General features: G+C 37.9%; 1 protein-coding gene across 1 annotated transcript in view; it reads right to left on the bottom strand.

Moving 5' to 3' along the window:
* Positions 1 to 22,216, bottom strand: part of si:dkey-247m21.3 (5-hydroxytryptamine receptor 4) — a 61,904-nt gene that overhangs the window by 25,252 nt on the left and 14,436 nt on the right. The window contains exons 2-5 of the mRNA XM_024299383.1: positions 6,790 to 6,871; positions 2,682 to 2,846; positions 383 to 583; positions 108 to 261 (exon numbers count right to left, since the gene is read on the bottom strand). Of these exons, the coding sequence (XP_024155151.1) occupies positions 108 to 261; positions 383 to 583; positions 2,682 to 2,846; positions 6,790 to 6,812 (543 nt within the window). The 5' untranslated portion in view covers positions 6,813 to 6,871. The remainder of the gene's footprint in view (positions 1 to 107; positions 262 to 382; positions 584 to 2,681; positions 2,847 to 6,789; positions 6,872 to 22,216) is intronic.

Here is a 22,216-nt window from a genome sequence, read left to right as displayed (position 1 = left end):
AGTAATGTTTCTATCACTGATAATAATAGTTGTGAAACTAACTTGTGCTTTTATCTATTTACCATGTCACCTTCTGTGTCATGTGAGCTTAATAAATAAAGACTCACTATGTCTTCGATCCCAATTACATTCCAATTCTGCATGATGGGCAGGAAGGAGATGAACATGGGGATGAGCCAGCAACCACCGAGCATGGCGGCCACTCTTACAGGGGTCATCTTGTGTCTGTAGACCAGAGGCTGGCAGCAGATAGCATAATATCTGGAAAAACACACAAACTGCATTCTGGATTCACAAACATTAAGATGATTCAATATGTTTCTGTTCAGACTTTCTCTGAAGTCCAAACGTTTCAGAGAATCAAATGTGCTCACACACAAACCTGTCCAATGCAATGCAGCACAGGTGCAGGATGGACGCTGTGGTCAACAAAACATCCAGTGATGTTCGCACCAAGCAGAAGAGCTCCCCATAATGCCACTCACCGGTGGTCAGCTCAATGGCAGCGAATGGCATCACAACTAGGGCGACCAGTAAATCAGCAAACGCCAACGACACAATGAAGTAGTTGGTCTTTTTCTTTCTAAGAGGAAACAACACAAACATTTATTCAAAAGCAATTAAAAGTTGGCGTTTTCATCTCACTTCTCAAAATTACCTTCAAAAGAAAACCTTCCAAGAGTCCAGCTTTGAAAAACAGAACAGGAGCAAACTAGTGGCAGATGTTTGCAACACTTTGTTTTGGATGCTCCCATTTGTTATGCAATAAACTCAACATTCAACAGATAACCACTTCTGGCAAATACAAATCTGTCTAAATCTGTGAGTACTTCTCCTTTGCTGAGATAATCCATTCCACCTCACAGGTGTGCCATTTTAAAATGGTGATTAGATAGTATGACTATTGCACAGGTGTGCTTTACCCCAAATTTACAATTGTCCGTCTGCAGTGCATCTTGTTGCATGCAGAGTCCCTCTCACCACACTAAGTTGGTTTACGCGGTCTCAGTAGTGTCTCTGGTCTGTCTCTCCTCTCCCCTGGCTCCGGGAGGAGGGGTTTGTCCTGCTACCCCCGTGTCATCAACATCCAAAACTTAAGCAATCAGGCACCATGCCCTCTCCTTCTTCACAGAGTTCTTCTAAAATGCTTCTTTTGAGTCAGAAATGACGCTATGTTTTTGTACTTTATAAATTAAACATTTGTTATCTGTAAACAACAAAAATGAACAATAGTGTTATCCACGGTGTTATCGTGCCTAAGCATGTCACTTTACATTTAAAATATAATTTTTATTTTGAAAGTACAGCAGAAGTTTCTATTTTGAAAACCCAAACTTAATTCCTGTTTCTTTGGCTTTTTACCACAAAATTGACGTATTAACGGACTGGAAATAGAACTCCTGCATATAGCTTGAGTTGCGGAGGGACAGACTTCGGATGCAGATGTAGACATTCCAATTGATTCATGAACGACAGACGAAACTGTAAATAAGCCTTCAGGCTGACTACAATAAAAGACCACTCTGAACTATAGCATTTTGTTTTGTTGGGGGGGGGTCTGGGGACTCAGAAAAACCAGTCAGTATATCTGGTGTGACCATCATTTGCCTCATGCAGTGCAACACACCTCCTCCACATACAGTTAATCAGGTTGTGGATTGTGGCGTGTGGAATGTTGGTCCACTCCTCTTCAATGACTGTGTGAAGTTGTTGGATATTGGCATGAACTAGAACACAGTGTCGTGCACGCCAATCCCAGACATACTCATTGGGTGACATGTCCGGTGATTCTGCCATACAAAAACTGGGAAGTTTTCAGAATTGTATACAGATCTCTGCAACATGGAGCCGTACATCATCATGCTGCCACATGATTTTCTTGGATGTACGGGAGAACAATGGGGCTCAGGATCTCATCACGGTATGTCTACATTCAAAATGCCATCAATAGAACTCATCTGTGTTCTTCCTCCAAAACATTAGCCTGCCCTTACCATTACTACACCGCCACCAATCAATAACCTGATCAAGTCTTGCGAAGGAGATGAGTGCACAAGGTAAATGCCGGTTTTCTGAGATCCCTGGCCCCCCTTTCAGTGTCTTTTTATTGTATCAGGTCTAAGGCACACCTCTGCAATATTCATGCTGTCTAATCAGCATCTTGATAAGGCGCACCTGTGAGGTGGGATGGATTATCTCAGCATAGGAGAAGTGGACACAGATTTAGAGATTTTTTTATTTTATAGTTCTTCTCCTGACAAATGGGGGCAGAATCAAATGTGCAGCTTTTTTTATCAGTTTACAAGCAGACTAATATTTATATGTTTATCTGTTATGTAGGTTTTTGAAAATAGCAGCAATCTATCTAAGTTTTTTCTAATATCTTTATTTAATTCCAGAATATTTTCAGGTAGTTCTTTCATTTTGACCTTAAAAAACTAATTTGATCTCACTGACCTCTGCTGCTCTTCATGGGACATTTGATATGCAGTTGTAGTCTAGTTTTCAGTTGTAAATAATAACCTCCTACTGTCTCTGACAGATGGGTAAAGAAAATATGTTTTTCAAATGAAAGTTGTAAAAACAGCTTGATCTGCACTTTTTTTTCCAAAAAGTAGCAGCAGCTGGAGACCACTAGGTTGTATGTTTCTGTCCGTCCAGCACAGATCCAGCAGGCTCACCTCAGATGTCTGTCTGTGCAGAGTGCCACCATAACCAGCAGGTTCCCAAACACTGTCATGATGATGATGATGGAAAGAACGATGGACAGAATAACAATTTCCAGGGAGTTTAAAAATTCCTGCTGCTCCTCTTGTTGTCCAGTGTTGTTTATGTCATTCACCAAACTGCAACAGAAATGCAAATCATAAGATGACATTAAGGTGCTTTAATGCATTCATGTGGTTACCAGCCCACACCTGAAATCAACATGTTAATAACATACTTCCAGAGATTGTCTTTACTTAAAGCTCAAAGTTTTTTGTATTACAATAAAGATCCTTCTTTAAACTGATCTAAGGATGTTAAATTTAAGTCTTTTTGAGACCTTTCTTTTAAATAAACTATTTAAATTGAACTTGAGAATTCACTACAAAGAAAATGTGGAACAAAAACAAATGTCGTTCTTGCTGTTATTCTGGCTACCAATGCTGTTTGCTAAGAAATGATCTCATTAAGCCCATTTTACTGAATATAATGTACTTACGTTTGTATTTTTTCCACCAATATTGGATTGCCTGTCTTTTCTACTTCAAGTAATCAAAGCACAACGTAATATATATATATATTTTGCACCCTTTATATATACTTAACAATCATACTACCAACTACGTTTTGTTATAATAAGGTCTAACTTGTTTTATAACTACATGTAACACCTTCTGTTGATAAATGTACAGTGATTTCTACAAGGTCTGTTTTATATTTAGCTTTTTGACTTTTTAAACAGTTTTTTAAAATCAATTAAAATCAAACCTCTTGTTTTTTCTAATAATGGAGGACATTGATGAAGAACATTAGGCTTAAAATTGCATTTCCGAGTATTTATTTTATTCAAATTTTTGTAAAGCAGGAGCAGACAAAAATAGTGCTTGTAATAGCGACACAGAACCAACAACAGCAAGCCTCAAGCTTCCTGCTCCGCTTCATTCTGATGCCTCCACTTGCAGACAAATAGATTAATTCATTCATTCCTTCATCTTCTTGTCCGCTTTTTCCCTGTTGGGGTCGCGAGGGTGCCGGAGTCTAACCCGGCTACTGATGGGCGAAGACAGCCGAGATCCCCCAGGTGGGATTTGAACTGGGGCCTTCTTGCTGTGAGGCAAGAGCGCTAACCACTGCGCCACCGTGCAGCCCCTAAATAGATTCATGTACGTCTTTTTTTTCCTCGTCTGAGTTGGCATCTGGCAGCTCCGGCAGTAAGACAGCTCCAATATTGTTCGTAATGTTATATTGGGGGTGTGAGGGGCTGTAAACTAGCGAGAAAGTGTAACAGATGGATGATAGGAGGAGAAGATGGGACCTACTCCATGTCAACAGACCCACAATTCAAAGGCAAATTTCGAATGAACTCCTGCTGCTCTGCAGAAACTATGTTCTAGAAAACTAAACAAGTTCTTTTGATTCTGGCTAAAAATAGCATAATCATGATTAAAAGACCACTGGGAACATGTTTACATTAGATCAAAAGATTATCTGAGTGGGACTTGAGGCAGATTTTAGCCCTAATTCTAATAAAAACAAACGGCAAAGAAAAAGTTAAGAAGTGGTCAAAGTCAGGACTGAAGCCCAAATGCAGCCATTAAAACAGATAGAAGAGCTCAGCATTCCAGCTTCACAGCATGAAGCACAGATTTACAAACATGGGTGATTACAGGCTAAAGGCAGGAGCACAAACCTTTAGTCTGCTCTGTCAGCACTAGTGAACAGTGTCTGATGTGACTATAACACACTTCTTAAAACAGTTCCCCACAGCAGACGCTTTTGTGTAAAACCTGGGTTCTACTGGTGTCAGTTCTGTTGAAGCGGAAACTTTTGGAGGCGATAGCTATTCAATAATTCAGTATAACAACTGATGGATTCTCTTCCAAAGATGGAACTTTCCAGCATAAAAACATTGACTAGCAGCTCACGAGAAAATATTTCCTCCAGTTTATGACCTTAAGTAATCCTGGGAATTTTTTTTTTCTTTTTTTTGGAGTCAGACTGAAGATTATCTTGCTTCAACAGAACAAAAATAAATGAAGAGTTGTTTGCTCAAACTTTAGATAAAGGTCTTATTCAAGGTAAACTATGTAAACTATGACTTCATAGGGATCCACAGCCACATTTTAACAATATGATACGAACATAAAAAAGTTTCTCTCATCATGTGCCTTCTTGATCTTAACAAAAGATAAGAAATATTTCAGACAGGAAATACTAATTATAGGAGCTTAATGATATAATAATTAACATGTCTCTGGATCTCTTCAAAAAGTAAACACTTGGTCTCTTTTTATATTACTTTAGCCTAACAATTACAAATTAATCAAAATTGACCTCAAGTGAGTAAAAAAAAAAATGTGGCTGATACTGAAACTTTTTATGAAAAGATTTTTATATTAGGAGTCTGTCCTTTTATATCAGGTAGTCCCTCCAGGATTTAGTGACGTCGCAATTGCACTGTTTTACCCACAATTTCATCCACAATTTTGGTCAGAAGTTCTCATATTGAATGAATCCCATCACCAAGTTGACTCCGTTGGTCTCAAGTATAAATGTCATCTGTCTAACCAATCAAATACACCGTCACAGCAGGTTTAACGCCCTTGCTTCCCTTGAGACAATTATATATGAGCTGTTTTCTGAGGATGTCTGTGTTTAAGGACAAAGTCAACGTCTGACTTTTAGAAGAAAATTGAATAAATATTAGTAATAAAAAAACGCTTTTTTGTTTAAAACATTGCAATTTATTGTGCCCCATCACTGATAAAACATGCCCGTAAGATAACGGCGGGTCTGATAAAGTAATTATTCACGACAGCTGCAAATTTTTCCCTGGAATTCCCATCCTGGCAAATTCACCGGAACAGTAAATAATGCCAAGTTCAGAGAAAAACACAAATACTCAAGTAGTCTTTCTTAGACCCTGCAGGGCTTTCAAACCATGCAAAATGTTAACGTTTATGATAGCACAATTAGAAGAACACTGAATGTCTATTGTATTTAAGAATAAAGAATTCTCTGTCCAAAAATAACACAAAAGCATGACTAAAGCCCAGAAAATTACATCTGAACAAACCACAAGTCTTGTGAAATTATTTCCTACACAGAGGAAACAAAAGTACAGTTGTTTGGCTTTAACGCCCAGCTCTATATATGGTGAAAACCAGCACTGCTGTAACAGTCCTACTAGAGATAAGTCAGAAATTCTTAAATTCTACAAAATTTCCTTTAAATTTCCATACTTTTCTTAAGCCTTTCAGAGTACACTATATCCATATGTATGATCACATATTATATTTGGAACACTAAAGAGCAAATTTTTATGAAATGTGAGTTATTTTTGATTTATTTATTTAGAATCACTTTGTGACGTCAGCTTTTGAGAACCGGCTCATTTTCGTGGGTATTGGATCAGAATGCAGATTTTTGGAGGAATACTCAGAAATGCGTGAATGGATCAAAATACCTCTTGGGGGTTGTTTTTAGTGAGGATTGAATATTATAATACACTTAAAAACTAAAAAAGTTGATTTTGCATGGCATCTGCCAATGGGGTTTAAGAAACATGGTCTTACCGAGAATTCTTATTTTTAGAAAATAAATTCCAGTCGCTAAAACACGTTATATGAAATGGAGGCTACTTGCTGTTGAAAAACTTTCCTGATATGATTATTTTTCTTGCAAGACAGAAAAAAGTAAAATTTTTAATGAAACACAGACCTTTTTATTTTCTTAAGATTGTTTTTGCACTGAAATGATATTTTACAGAAATCATGAACAGTAAAGCAAGGAAGAGGGAGGCTGATGATTTGGGATTTTCTGTGTCGTGAGTGTGTTTCTCTAAACCAGTTTTCTAAACACTTTCCATTTCATAAAAATAAAAAAGACAATCATGAAAAAAGCTGGAAAAAGCTGCTACAACTTCTCGCTTTGAAAAATGGCTCTAAAACTGACTTATGAACATATTTTGTTTTTCACCTCATGTTTCTTTCCAAAAAATTGTAGAGGAAAATTTTTGAATAATTTATTTAATACATTAGTCCAAGCAATTCCTTGGTCTTATATTTTGTTACTTTAACTTACTGTCGAGGTGCTTTTCTGTCCATCCCTAGTCATCTGCACCAAAGTCCACCGATGAGAGTCCTCATCACCCCATGCTCCTGGCCTGTTGACATAAAAACACAGTCAGGATGTAACTGTAGTGGCAATAGTAGCCAGCTGAGCAGTCAAAATAAAAGCTGACTTAGAACATGTATGATGTGCGCAGGACAAAGAGCCTGTTTCACTAAGAAGTCTTATTTCTCCTCAGAACAGTTTCTGTCTTTGGATTTGAGCTCAGTAGCTTAATAAACCTAGCTTTTTTAATACAGTAATGTCGGGTAATGTGATGTCCATGTGTGGTGCATCACTGTCCTGATGGGAGACAGACGGGGTCAAAGGTAATGTGCTACAGAAACACCTGTAAAGCAGTTTTACTTAATTGATAAATGAAGTAAAGTCCAGATTACATTTCCATCCGGCTTGATGAATATCCCCTGCTCTTACTGTGTGTGACAATAGGACCGCCACAGTCCATTCTTTGACTGAGTTGGGTTCATGGGAGAGCAGGACCCACAACTGTCCTTTAGGAAGAGTAGGAGCCTTATTGATCCTTTTTTTAATCGGTTTTCAAAGTTTTCCCAGTGGTCTTTTAATTATTATGATTTTTTGCCGGTGGCCCTGTGACAGACTGCCGACCTGTCCGGGGTGTACCCCGCCTTCGCCCTTCAGTAGCCGGGTTAGGCACCGGGACCCCCGCAACCCCGAAAGGGAAAAAGCGGTCAAGAAAATGAATGATGATTTTTTGCCAAAATACAAAAAAAAAAGTTGTTTTCAAGGACATAGTTTCTGCAGAGGAGCAGTGGTCCATTGTGTCTCTGAGTTGTGCGCAGGAGGGATGACATAGAGTAAGTCTGCCACCTTTCCCATCATCCATCTGTTTACATACTCTCCCACTAGCTTACAGCCCCTCACACCCCCAACTGAACAACAGCGTTGCAGCAAAAATGATGAGCGATATTGGAACAATTTAGCCGTACAGTTCTGAAACAGATGCCAGATCGAACGAGGAAAACAAAAACATGCATTGACTTTTTTCTGCAAAAGGATACATCAGAGTGGATTGAAGAAGGGAGCTTGTGGCTTGCTGATAGTAGCTTCTACACCACAGCTACAAGGTTTTTCAAACAGCATCATTCATCTGCTCCCGATTCACAACAATTTGAATAAAGAAACACTGGAGTTTTATTTATTTATGTCCTCCATCATGAGAAAAATGTCACAAGAACATGTTAAAACATCAAAAACAAAACTTTCACTGGAGAGGGTCTTAAACAACAAGCCACTCCTTTTTAAAGAAAGGGTAGCAACAAAAAAAAAAAAAAGCTCCACAACCAGTGCTATAAAAGACCGCAAATGAAAGAGCAAGAAAATGTTCTCACTTTGGTGATTTCAAAACAGCAAATTGTTAATTTAAAGCTACTGTGCTTTCATATTTTATAAAAGAAATCCAGACATTTTTAACATTAAATGTATTACTGGTTCCTTTTCCTTCTAAATCAACTGCAACAAATTCAAACATTTGAACACTTTACATTAGGAGGTGCATTTATGTGAGGATTGGATTTTTGTGATGTTTCTTCTGTTTTGTTTAGTCATTTTCTTGCCAGTCTCACCAGAGCTGTGTCCAAATTCCTTCACTACTCACTACATAGTGCACTATATAGTGCGTTTGCCATTTTGTAGAGCTGTCTGTATCTACTATTCCAAAATCCAGCGCCCAAGAAATTTCCTGAAGTTTTTGCCAAAAATTAGAGTGAATCGATGCTCACTACATTGGTAAATATAGACCACAAAGAATTTTGTTTGAACAATTTTTGCGAAAAAATAAAGTGTATTTAAATGTAGCTTTCTAATAAACTTTCCACAGTTTCATCATCAGAACACAATGGAGTCATAAATAGTTGTCATAAAATCCTCGTATTGATAAGATTTTCACTTTGTGAAATTGGTGACGTCAGACTTAAAAAAAGAAAAAAAAATCCAAATTACTTTTAAAATCCAGAGCACTATCTAGTCCCGCACCATATACTTTTAAAGTAGTTAGGGATTAGGGTGGGATTTCGCATATGGCCTAATTGTTTGGTTTTCAATTCTTCATATGAGTTCATCTGCTTTATCACCTCTCTTTTTCTCCATGGGTTATTGTTAAACTCATTCGATAAATATTTCAGATTTCACCACCAAACTTGTTCTCCTGCACTTTCGGGCCTCCACTACCAGCTCCTGACAACCTAACTTTGTGAGAATCCCTTTTTCAATGCTTAGAACTAACATGAAACAATAAAAAGTTAAGGAACTATTTTTTTAAACAATTTTTTAAGTCAAACTGTTGTGATTTTTACATTTCTATGCTCACTACCAACTATTAACCCTTGAAAGTAAGAGTCAAGGAGTAACAGTGGATTCCTACTGTACAAAATCATATGCATTCACTAGGAGTGTGTGGCACTGCTACATGAAATTAGATGATAAAATGAAAAATTTACAAAGGCCGGTAAGAATCAGTAAATTAGACAATCGAATTACAAGAAAAATTAATTGTCAATATGCCAGATTTGGGAATTTCCTGGTGATTTTCAACACTATAAAATATATTTTCCTTGGACAACCCTGGAGGTGCTGCCTATCCTGTTAAACGATGTTTGTATCCATGTTCGGTCTCTCTCCCGCTCATGAGGAGACAGTAGTAGTTGAAGAGGTGTTGAAGGTTCACTTGCAGGTTCCTTATCAGGCTTAAGTGCCTCTTATAACATCAATCTATCTTCTCTTTATGACAGCTGCCCACTTTTATCACACTTGTCGATAAGTGATCAACACCCGACAGACTGAAATCAGGCGATCTTGAAAACACTGCGTCCTTCCTGCTGGCATGTGGCCCTTTACAGCTCATCCAGCTCACGCTTTTACAGTTTCACAGCTGCTCAGGTTCTCATGTCGGATCAAACACAACATCTTACTTTATCTGCTTGGTTTGTCTCTGCCTCTCTGTCATCATAATAACCATAAAGACATTTTATTTCATATCTGACTTATTTATTTCACAAATCAGTTACTGGAATTCGGGTATTATTTGTATAATTGTTAACCCTGTTGATGCAAATATGTTTCAAAACTCTCCAAAATTACATTAATTTACCATCTACATGAATGCAAAAATAGAAGCTTTTTTTTTTTTGATTATGGCAATAAATACATTTATGTGTCAAGGTGTCAAAAATTAGATGCATTCCATACATGCTGTATAGTTTGACTTGACAGAAAATGAAAATTGATAGTCATTCATCATCTGCTTATTTCTGTCAGCAGGATTAACTTCATTACAACAAAACGTAAGAAGTTTCCGACGGCAGGCGGTCCCTCTTTTATTCTGTGTTTGAGAGAAGCTTGAGCAATATTCCGCTCCTTGTCGTTTAAAGAGCTTTTCTCAGCACTGATCCATGCTTCTTTATCAGCTTAAGTGTCTGTGAGTCACTGTCTACACTGTTGCCCAAACAGACGGCTGCATATAAAGCTGCACTCTCTACCACAGGAAGAGTCTGCAGTATCTTGATAAAAACATAAAACCCTTTTTTAAGATTCAGCTCGATCCTTCAGACCTAACGTGCTTTCATGGACAGAAGTAGTCTGATTTTTATTCTTTCTAAATTGAATCAATATTTATATTTAAAGTAAAGCTAAAAATTTAAAGACCATATTAGGGCTGCCACGATTAGTCGACTAATCGACGACTAATCGACTATTAAAATAGTCGACGACTAATTTAATAGTCTGTATAAATTTAAATGTATTTTTATGGGAAACAGTAAAAAGCAAGAAGGAAATGTGAGATATTTAGGCAATCTTTGAAATGCTTCCAACTTCTGTGCAGTCACTGTTGTTTTATTAGCATGTTGTAAACTTTTATCAGTTGTTTCCACTTAGCTTATCAGCTCACCCAACTCTCCACTGTTCAACTCCAGGGCGCTGCAAAAGTCATTTGACCCAGGTTCAACCACAGCAACCTATGACTAACCGCCAAGCACATATGGATGGTACATACCGTCTATATTTAGATGAGACATCGGAACCGTTTCTAAACTTTTGAACACATGAAGACCATGTGAGGATTAGGAAAGCGCCTCAAGGCAAAAAAGCCCCACTGAAGCTTCACAAACACCTCCATTTTTGGACGGAAAGTTTTCATACAGATTCTTGGATGCTACTTTGTTTTCTGATCCAATTAAGCCTGGTGACCTGGTGTTGCATTTAAGAGGGTTTGGAAAGTAGAGCTTCAGCATGACATAGTTTGTTGTAGTTGAGAATTTTAGCCTCTTTCCAGTAAATCAAGCTTAATGAAAAAGGTGTTAATAGAGTGAGTGCAAACGTACACAAATTCAATATAAAAGCTTTCATTAAAAACTTTAAAGACCCACTCCGATCTTCTTTTGGTCTATTGTAAATGTGTTCTCAGTGGTCTTTTATTTATGATTATGCTGTTAGCCACTTAAAAAAAACAAAAAACAAAAAAAAAACTGTTGTTTTCTGCAGAACGAAAGTACTTCATCAGAAATTTCCCCCGGAGTTCTGAGTTGGGGGACTATGGGGTGGAGTAAGCCCCGCCCCCACTGCCCATCATCCATCTGCTTACTCTCTCACTGCCTTATAGCCCCACACAACCCCAACGTAACATTAACATGGAAACAAAAATGGCGAGCAATATCGCAGCAGTCCGGCTGTACAGTTTTGAGCCAGATGTCAGCTCAGACAATGAAATTAAAGACCTTCATGGATCTATTTTTCTGCAAATGGATGAATCAGAATGAAGTGGAGCAGGGAGCTCGTTGCCTGCGAGTTGTAGGTTCTACATCACAGCAACAAGCTTTTCAAACAGCATTTTTTGTCTAATTTGGATAAAGAAATAATCAGAAATGCAATTTTTAGTTGAATTTTCTTTAAATATGTCCTTCATTAAGACAAAAATTCATGCTGAAAACACCAAAAACACCATTTCCATCAGGCAAAGGTGAGCTGAGAGTTGTGACGTAAAAGTCAATGTCCTGAAAACAGCCCGAGGAACTTAAACATGTGTTGGTAATTGCACTGGTATGTGATTAAGGTGCGTGAATGTATGCTCAAGACTTTATTTTGTAGCCACCAGGCAGAACTGATCCGTTCCGAGGCTTGCAGTTCATGCCTCTAAGACTGTTAAACAGGTCATATTCCACAGACTCCTTCAGAACAAACGGTGCTGCGATCAGGAAAAAATGTGACGTGGTGGAAACAGTTTTTAAAAGTGATACAGAAATCATCAGCGGGTTAAGGCCTGTTCTCCTTTGCTTTATGGTGTAATTACATCATAATCAGACAAACACCCTAATTATATAGATGGTAAATTAATATTATATTTTGGAATAATTGACTAAACTCAACAATACTGCACAAATTGGATATTCAGGTTTTCTTTTTTGCTTTCAGTTTCGATAGGTCACCAGGAAATGACTGATTACTGTTTGCATCTCAAGTGATGACTGGAGGGAGCTGCAATCAGCCTCATCCTCACACACTTTTCCATAAGATCCTCAGTGGAGGACAAAAACAAACACAACCCAGCCAGCAAATCCAACCCGATTACTCACATATTATCCTTAGCATCAAAAAAATCTAATCTGAAGTTGTGTGAAAGAAAACAAAGAGAGAGCGAGGCGGGCTCGGCGCTGGACGCCTGGCGATTGCCGTGTGTGATGTGTATCCAAAGAGGCGTAATTTTCACAGCTCACCGTGTCCATTTCACATCTGACTGACACAGAGCGGAGCAGAACAAAATAAACTTTGAAGAGCAGAGGGCAAGGAAAGGTTAGGTCAGGTCTGATCTGCATTTGCAATGCGTCAGTCGGGATAGCTAGTTGCTCCAATAAATTGATCAAAGGTGAATAAGTCACAAAAATATTAGGTAAACTACATAAACATGCTGCAAAGAAAAAAACAGAAAACTATTTTTAAACACATACATTTCCCACATTCATAAATGTGAATATAATCACCAATAAGTTAAACTCTTATGAGGAATTCTTTTTAGGTCAGCTGACTTCATGCGTACAAATTAAAGCCTGTCACTTCAACTCCAGCTTTCAGACCCAGATGACAAATCTGTGTTGTGGTTTTGGCCTGGTTTTATTAATATCAAGGCCCTGATCAGAACTGCCGATTCCTGGTGTTGCAGAGGGATGTTGGAAACCAAAGTTGTGTTTAGAAAATGCATCAGATGAAGCTCAGTCTTCACCACCGTGTAAACTAAACACTCAAATGATTAAAACACATCTGTGTCGTTCAGTTAGTCTCTAAATACTAAATAAACGTCCACATCTAATAAATCTTGGTATTTAAAATAAAAGGTAGATGCAGAAATACAGGTCAATGCTTGTGCTGAATGCAAGGCCAGATTAACCATCTGGGCAGCAGAGGCTGCATAGACTGCCTTCTGCAACCTAAAGCTCCAAACCCATCAGCTACAATCCAGTTGCAGGTACAGAGAATAAGTGTGATCACCTAGGACACTAAGTTCTGCTTGGTTCTGTTGGTTCTCAGGTAAATGTGATACAGCGCTGTAGTCGAGAAAAACACTCTATTTTTCTGAGTTAACTGTACTGAATCACAATTTATTATTTATTATTCTATTTTAAAAGCGTTCCAAGTGGTCTTTTAATTAGAAATATGACATTTTTATCAGAAAAAAAAAATTATGTTGTGTCCTAGGTCAAAGTCTCTGCAGAGCGGAAGTTGTTCTTTAGAAATTGCCGTTTTTCCATCGTTTTCAACCCTTTGGTTTCTTATGTTCATAAACTTATATAAAGTAAACATGCTTTTTTTCTCCAGCGTGTTTTTTTAAAATAGAAAAAAAAATCTACAAAAAGGACTGTGGTGTATTCATAAGAAGGAAGAAGTGCTTCCTAAAAAAACTGAATCCATTGGCTACTCAAGAAAAAAACTCTACAAAACTCTACTCTTACTCTATAAAAGCAAGAAAACTAGCAAGAAATATAAAAATGGTAAGCTATGTTTACTCTGCCCTCAGCAACACAAGTTTAAGCGACAACAAAACGTCCATTTCAATGGGCATAAATACGTGTCTAAATTTGGGCTTTTGCTTTCCAAACTCTCGCATTCACGTGTTACCAAGCAAGTATTTACAACTTTGACCATTCAGGGACTCAGATTTGGTAGTGAGGTATGGATGACGCCATTTTTAATTCATGGATGTGTCAACCATTTGAAAATTGATCATGAAGGAGAAATGAATAATTCAGGTTTTTGCCAGATTGGATTTATATGACACCAAGGGCGAGTCAGAATTGCTTCCCTAACCCTATGACTTTGCTCTATCGCTCAATTGTGGGGCATTTGATGCTGTAGTGGTGTCTGAAAGTTTTTATAAGGAGGAGCCAAAGGGACTTAGGGCTGCTTAGCCCTTTGCTGCTAGGCCTTATCTGCATTGCACTTGAGGGTGGAGGAGAAACACATTTGTTTACGTTGAAGTGCTCTGAAGCATAACGATTTTCATTTAAATGTAAGTATTGTATTAATCGATGTGACACTTAGTTGAGTTTGTGTGTTTACACAACTTTTTAAAGTTATTAAATTGATGTTAAGTATTTTCTGAGTGCTGGCAGTTACGCACAAATGTAAATGATGTCCAAGACTCTTATTCCATATCTCTCCCCTTGGAGGGATAAATGTAGGGATAGTTAGAAGCTACGGGGCTAGCGAAGCAATTCGGATTCAGCCCAAGCCTTAAAATATTGCAAAAGCAAGATTCACAAGATCCGTACTGCTTTTATATTTTACACTCACACTCTTCTAACTGTAGGAGGCGGACATGCGCTAGTAAACAAACGATAGGTTAAAAAAAAGCCCCTCCCTGTTTGACCAGTGCCAACATTTCGTGCTAAACATGTGTTTAAGAACCCATGTTTAATGTGTTCTTGATTTTGTGTCTGCAGCTCAACAATAAAAATCCAAATACTGCAGCATATCAAAGAAAGATACCAAAAAAGTATGAACATTAATGCATCATAATTACTAGTTTGGGTAAATTACCACAAATTAAAATGTGGTCTCACTAAGTTGTGAACACAAAGTAAAAGACAACAAAATATAAGTTTGTATTGATAATATGTGTTGTCCACCAGTTCAATAATTTGGAAGGCAAAGTAGCAAACTATTTTTTTGTTAAAAATAAAACATAAACTGAAAACCAGCATATAATAGGATCATTTTATGTAGAAGATGAAGCAAACATATATATCCAGAATGTAATGTATGCAACATTTCAGTCAATTATGTATGTTTTTTGAGTTTTTTTTACCACTCCTTACTTTCACTAGATATCACATTATCATCTGCAAACGTGATAATATAGAGATTCTTCTTTAACCTCATCTATCAGTCAGTCCATCACCATAGAAACAAGAAGGAGTTTGATACAATCACATCTCCACCTTGAAATTCTCTGTCAGACCTACAGAACATCTATCTCCCCACTGCCTTCCAGGTCTCATACACTTCCTGAACAACTCAAACTCTCAGCCATTCCAGACCTGTTCCTCTCCAGAAGCATCCTCAAAGACAATATTATATCTGTGACTCCCGTTTTCTGAATGCTCTCTTCTAACCTCAGTCAAAGATCACTAATTTCCTCTCCCTTTTTAAAAATAGTGACCACACTTTCCCTCCATTCTTCAGAAATCCTCTCCAAGATCTTGTCCAGCTCTAAACCCTTCTTCTCTTAATCCTCATCATTCTCACTTCATTCTTACTGATAATTGCTACTTCCTGCTTCACAACAGCCACCTTTTCCGTTTTTGTTCTCTAACTTTTTCCTCATTGATCAACTTTTTAAAGTTCTCCTTTCATCTTTCCATCACACTTGTAGAACCTGTCCTTGATTTTCCGAATCTCCTCCTCATCCTTCATTCACTCGTCTCTGTCTCTCTATTTCACATATACCTATCTATCTTCTCTCCCTAAAACCTACAATAATTTGATTTAAATACTTTTTGATCCTCCTCTTTGGAATAGAGAGAACTCCTGAAAAATTCTATCCTGGCATAGCTTGATGCTGACACCATACCAACAGGATACCAATTAAAAGAAAAAGTTTAAAATTATTTTTCTAACTTTTTCCACCAAGCAGTCCATCAGTTTAAGTCCTGCTTTAAATGATGCAAAGGAGATGGCATGAGTTGAAAGGGTTTCATATTGTCCCTTTGTGGCTTCGTCTGATACACATATGGGGGCTGAGCAGTGAGCATGATTAACTTTGTGTACTCATATAGAAATACTTTCACCATCTATCTCACAGATGCTCAATGACACAAAGGCATTGCAGCCCACAGACCTCTGACTGGCTCCCACCAACCTTGTGATGACGCCTTAAGAAATTTCACCAGGATTCATTGGAATCATATGATGTGTATCAGTCTTTAAAAGTCATGATGCAAAGAGACGAATAGTTCTACTAGTTCAATTAAACACAAATAAAGCTGTTCATTTTTGCAGTTCATTGTTGAATAAATGACTGAAATGTTAATGTTTCATAGTTAACCAGAAGCTCATACAATCAGTGTAAATGACATGAATCCTTTAACACCAAAGCTTTAGCTCCAGTGTTGACATTCTTTTGATAATTCTTCAACTCTTAAACATAAATCAGCTGATTCTGTCGTGAAGAAAAGTGCCACTGCACCATTACGCAACACTTCAAGTTAGTAATACGTTGCATAACAGTGCAAAGAAGATATGAAAAGCCACTTTCTCCCATTCATATTGATCATGTAAACAGTCAAAAATTGATAGTCTGTTATTTAGATGTGGCCAGTAATATTTTCGGCGTTAAAGAGTTAAAATTGGCTTTAATGTTTTTTGGATGAATTCTAGGTCTTCATTTGTGTTTGGAACACTGCAAGCTCTCCAGTCTTTCAACTGCTCCAAGAGTTTAAACTGTCTTTAACATGCATTACATGCCCAGTGTGAATGTAGCTTTATGATAAGTCTTTTGATAGATGTTTGAACTGGAAGTTTAGGAAATTTTCCAATTTGGATGATTAAAAAAAGAGGCTACAAAATCTGGATGTTTTATTTGTTTGTTATTTAATTGAAAGAGCATCGTGTTCTACATTTAATAAAAAAATGTTTTCACAAAACTACGGATTGACTGAAAAATAATCATCATCGACCAGAGTACAATGAATTCTGGGAAATCTGCCTGCAGCTTATTATATGGATTTTTTTTTTTTTTTGTTGGGAACCACCAATGTGAGAAAAAAAACAAGAAAAAAAAAAGAGAAAAACAAAGCTGTGAGCTGGTTTTTTTTCTTCAGTCACGAGACACTGTAAAACTAACGTGTAAAGTTTTACTTGTTGATCCTCACCTTGTAATAAAAAACTAAACAGAAAACATTTAATCACAAATGACAATATCATTTTTGCTAAATTGCATTGCTTTTTGTGCAGCTATTGTATTAATGTCTATTGAAGCAATAAAATTAACATGTTCATTTTGCTGAACATATCGTGCAATTTCTGCATCATAGTCTGGATGTGTGTCGGTGAATGATTGTGACATCATTAGTGCTTAACCACTGACTGTTGCATCACTGCAGTAACCATTCTTCTATATGTATTAGGCTAGTTGATAATTCAATAAACTAGTCATAAGAACCTGCCTCATGTCTTCAACTTTTTATTAGCATAAAAATGCAATATTTTCAGGGTAATGGTTTTTCTTCATTTTTGTGAAATTATGTACGTATTAGTTTCAAATGTCTCTGTAATTTGAAGCTTTCACATAGAGTTTTTAAATGTTAGGGGAGCATCTAACTCTGTCAAGAACGCTGTGAGGATAGATTACATTTTTAGCTTGAGCTGATGTCAGTAAATTCTGAATTGCTTAGAAAAAAAAAACAGATCCCAACACTACTCTTGGCTCTTAATGGTTTCTCATTTCCAAGTGAGTAACTACACAGTCTGATATGAGGGTCATTGAGAGGTTTTCTGTTTACACAGAGAGGAATCTGCTTGCACAGAACAGCTTACATGCAACTAATGTCCTTTCTGTACTTAAAACAGATACAGTCTCAATGGCAGAGGCTCACATTTGTTTCTTTTTAGAGGAGATGTTAAATGAGTGAATGTTTTTTGTGCTTTTGGGACTTGAAGAGACCCATTCCATCCATGTATTGGCCCAGATCCACTGTCTACTTCTGCTTCTGGCAAAGCCCGTGGTTTTCTGGACAATTCTCCTCCATCTTTAATTGCTTCACCATAGGAAGCTCGGCTCTGGCAAACAAACTCAGAGGAGCTTTCTGCTGCACTTGCACATGTGATGCAGTTGTGAACCAACCCACCCATACAAATAAAAAACCTGATAGCAGAGCACTTAAAAACCTGTACACAAACAAACAAAATGTAATACTTTTCTAACAATCGTTGCCAGATATAATAACATGTATCACATTCAGTCATGTTTGCTTTTTTAACCTGAATTACCTAAAAAAGTAGAACACAACATGTATATTTTTCAGTAAATGGGAGCTGCTACTGCAGTCAGAGCTGCAATTTCTCCTTAACTCACACCTGTTACATGCTATGTGGAAAGTAAACAAATATTTCTCACATAATCTCACACTTCAGATTGTGAGCGGGTTAAACTGCTGATCCGTGTGCATCCTTGTAAGTGTGCGTGTGTAGGTGTGTGTGTGTGTGGGTGGAGTCTGTGGTGTCATTTCAAAGGTATTAAATTCTGTTTTCCAGTTTATCCTCCTATAGTCCTGAAGATCTGAATACACAATGATCTTTGTTTAAAGAAAAAAACTTAGACAGACTTCCTCCGGAATTGTCAATAATTTTCCCCAAATAATTCTCCGAAAGATATTAATATCTGCAGCAATATCCCATGCAAATGAGAGTGACCCGTGCAGCTGCACTGGATTACACGTTCCCTCAGTGTGACAGGCACGGGGAGCTTGACTCAGTCTCACACACACAACTCTGATGAACTAAATCAGAGGCTGAAAATAGATGTACTCCTTAAATTAAGTCTCAGTAATGAAAAAAGAAAATTGATAGAGCACTTTTAGAAATAAAGGGAAGCTCTCAGCACTTTCGGATATTTTCCTTTTTGTAGCGAACCGTGGTATTGCAGAACAATCTCATCTGTTTTTCTTCATGTTAAGATATTTTATGGATTGTTTACATAAATTATCGACCTAAATATAGCGTTTACCCAGAAGTTATTGTTGCACATTACCAGCACTAACTTTTCTGCTGACTAAAAATATAGAATATGACTTCAACAAGTCTGATTTAAGGAGTACAGAGTCATTTCTTGTCGATTTGAGCTACAATGAGGAACAATCCATTGTCAAATGGAAAAGACTTTGGATCAGGAACCAAATTACACATTTTGTGGTGTTAAGCGCGATAATTTTTTCAGTGCTACATGAGTGCAGTGTGACTGAATGAGCTGTTAAATCCTTATTTTTCAGTCCTTGTTAGCAACAGATGTCAGAATTTTCTGGTCACACAACCCAAACTTGGTTTTTAAGGATTAGCTTTTCTGAAAATAAAAATACAAAAACTCTTTAAGAAGCTAGTTTTGCCATGACAAACTCATAAGAGGAAAGTAATGGTAAATGGCGTATACTTGTATAGCGCTTTCTACCCTCCTTCGAGGGCCCAAAGCGCTTCACAGTCACAGACCCATTCACCCATTCACACACACATTCACACACTGGTGGTGGCTCCACTGCCAAACACTGGCACCAACCTCTCACCAGAGGCAATTCGGGGTTCAGTGTCTTGCCCAAGGACACTTCGACACATGGGCGGGCAAGGCGGAAGTCGAACCCGCTCACTTCTGATCAGGAGTCGACCGGCCTAACACTGCACCACGGCCGAACCTGATTAAAAGAATCTAATAATGATGCACTGTTGGACTCAAATGTATTTTGAGAATTTAACCTCTTCTCCTCAAACCTTTTTTGTGAGATGGTCGCCATTTTTATGAAAAATTTGTAAAAAAAAAAAAAAAAAAAAACGACTCTTTACTGTGTTTATATTTCGATATTCAGGGTAAAATGGAATTTTTGTAAATTAAATAGCTTTCTTTGTCACTTCATCAGAAAAACAACAGGGAATCTGCAAAAGTCACTTTACCTGTCTGTCCATCAGTCCTCACTAATGATAGGAATCCACAAAACTGTAATAAAAGCAGGAGTAATGCTACAGCCAACCACTGAGAACAAAGCCTGGGATGATCTTTAATGAAACATCCTTCTGTCATGGAGGTCTCACTCGTATGCCTGTTTCCTGCAGGTAACCACGTTAAGATGCTCTGCTCCAGATCCTAAATGAACCGTCACACGGTGATGCATTTTAGGCTCCTTACCTAAACGTATTCACAGTTTGTAGAACCATAATGACCATAATCCACCAGCAGTTGGTAAACTCAAGTTTACCACCTCGAGCTGCCAAAAGCGGAAACAAAATCTGGTTTGAAGAAAAGTTTTAAGGTAATTTGTCACATGTCAGACACAGTAGGAACGAGAAGGAATGGGATGGAAAAAGAAACATGTTTAGTTTTATTCTTTTAGACATTTAGGGACCCACTCTGAAGAAAAGTGTGTTTTTAACATGTTCTTGTGGCCTTTTTCAAAAGACGGAGAACACGTTTATAGAAAATTAAGTTTAAAATTACATTTCTGAGTATTTTTTTTTAAAATCCTTGGGTGTCACAAGCAAACAAAAAAAAATGCTGATTGAAAAAGATTGTATTTAAATACGGTGGGCGTGCCACAAGTTCCCTGCTTTACTTCATTCTGATGCATCCACTTGTACGTCTTTGTTTTCCTTGTTTGAGTTGGTATGGTTCAAAACTCTAAGGCTAGATAGCTCCAATACTGCTGCTCACCATTTTAGTAGAACTGGTAATGTAAAGGATGAAAATACAAGCTCTCAGGATTGAGTGATGGAAATGTCCTGAAAATGTCCTAGAAAAAGGGCACCGATTTTTACATTTTGGCTATAAACAGCATAATGATGATGTAAAGACCACTGGGAACACTTTTAAAATAGTTTAAAAGATGATTGGAGTGGGTAAAGTACTTCAAAATAATGACCTCTCACAAAACTTTATTTAAAATATGTTTTGTCAACTTTTTAAATTCAATGGTCGAATTTAAGTTGTGGCCTTAATTTTGTGAAACAATGTCTCCATCTTTGGATCCAGGACTGTCCAGAATGGCATCCTCCCTACTAACAAAATGCTCTTGTGGGCGACTGTACTGCAGAGGTAGAGCGGTCGACCTGTGGTCGGAAGATATAACAACTTTGGTTACGGCCCTGCCGACCACATGTGTTAAGGTGTCTTTAGAAAGATACTGAGCCCCACATTGCTCCTGGCGGTTATAGGGTGGTATAAGTGTGTGAATGTGTGAGTGCATGTGTGAATGGAACTGGGACTGTAAAGTGCTTTGGGCCTTCTAAGAATGTAGTATAGTGCTATTTAAGTATTCTTGTTTTGTAAAATACCAGTACTTTGTTTTAATACTAAATATGTTTACACTAATTCTAATAAACCCGTGTGAAAATAGACACATGAGGATGTTTTGATAACAACCAGGATTAAGCCTGAGTTTAGTGACCAATAGAAATCACTTATCATACAACGATCAGATATTTCAGATGACTTGTAAACAAGTAGCAGATTTGCATGCAGAGCATCCATCCATCCATTTTCTTGACCGCTTCTTCCCTTTCGGGGTCGCGGGGTGCCGGAGCCTATCCCGGCCACTGAAGGGCGAAGGCGGGGTACACCCTGGACAGGTTGCCAGTCTGTCGCAGGGCCTCAATCACACACACATTCACTCACACATTCACACCTAGGGGCAATTTAGAGTCACCAATGAACCTACGAAGCATGTTCTTGGACGGTGGGAGGAAGCCGGAGTCCCCGGTGAAAAGCATGCACGGGGAGAACATGCAAACTCCACACAGAAAGGTCCCAGCCGGGATTCGAACCGGGGCCTTCTCGCTGTGAGGCGAGAGCGCTAACCACTTGCGCCACCGTGCAGCCCGCATGCAGAGCAGACGCTGTATAACTCTAACACCATGTTTGGAGACTGGGACAACTTCTGGACCAAAGCACTTTGTCTTAACCGTTAATAAATCCAAGTTCTAATTAAAGTTCCACTCTTTTAATCTTTTGAACTATTGTAAAAGCAAGCATTTTTAGCGATCTTTAAATTCTGATTGTCGTTTTATTCCAAAATAAAAAAAATGGCATTGTTTTTTGGGTCATAGTTTCTGCACCTCTGAATTGTGGGTGGGACTGTTGACGTAGAAGAATCCTATCCACACTTCCCATCATCCCTTT

Source organism: Oryzias melastigma, linkage group LG12 (genome assembly GCF_002922805.2).
Source record: "Oryzias melastigma strain HK-1 linkage group LG12, ASM292280v2, whole genome shotgun sequence".
Classification (NCBI taxonomy): Eukaryota; Metazoa; Chordata; class Actinopteri; order Beloniformes; family Adrianichthyidae; genus Oryzias; species Oryzias melastigma.
This window is presented reverse-complemented; position numbering and strand designations above follow the sequence as displayed.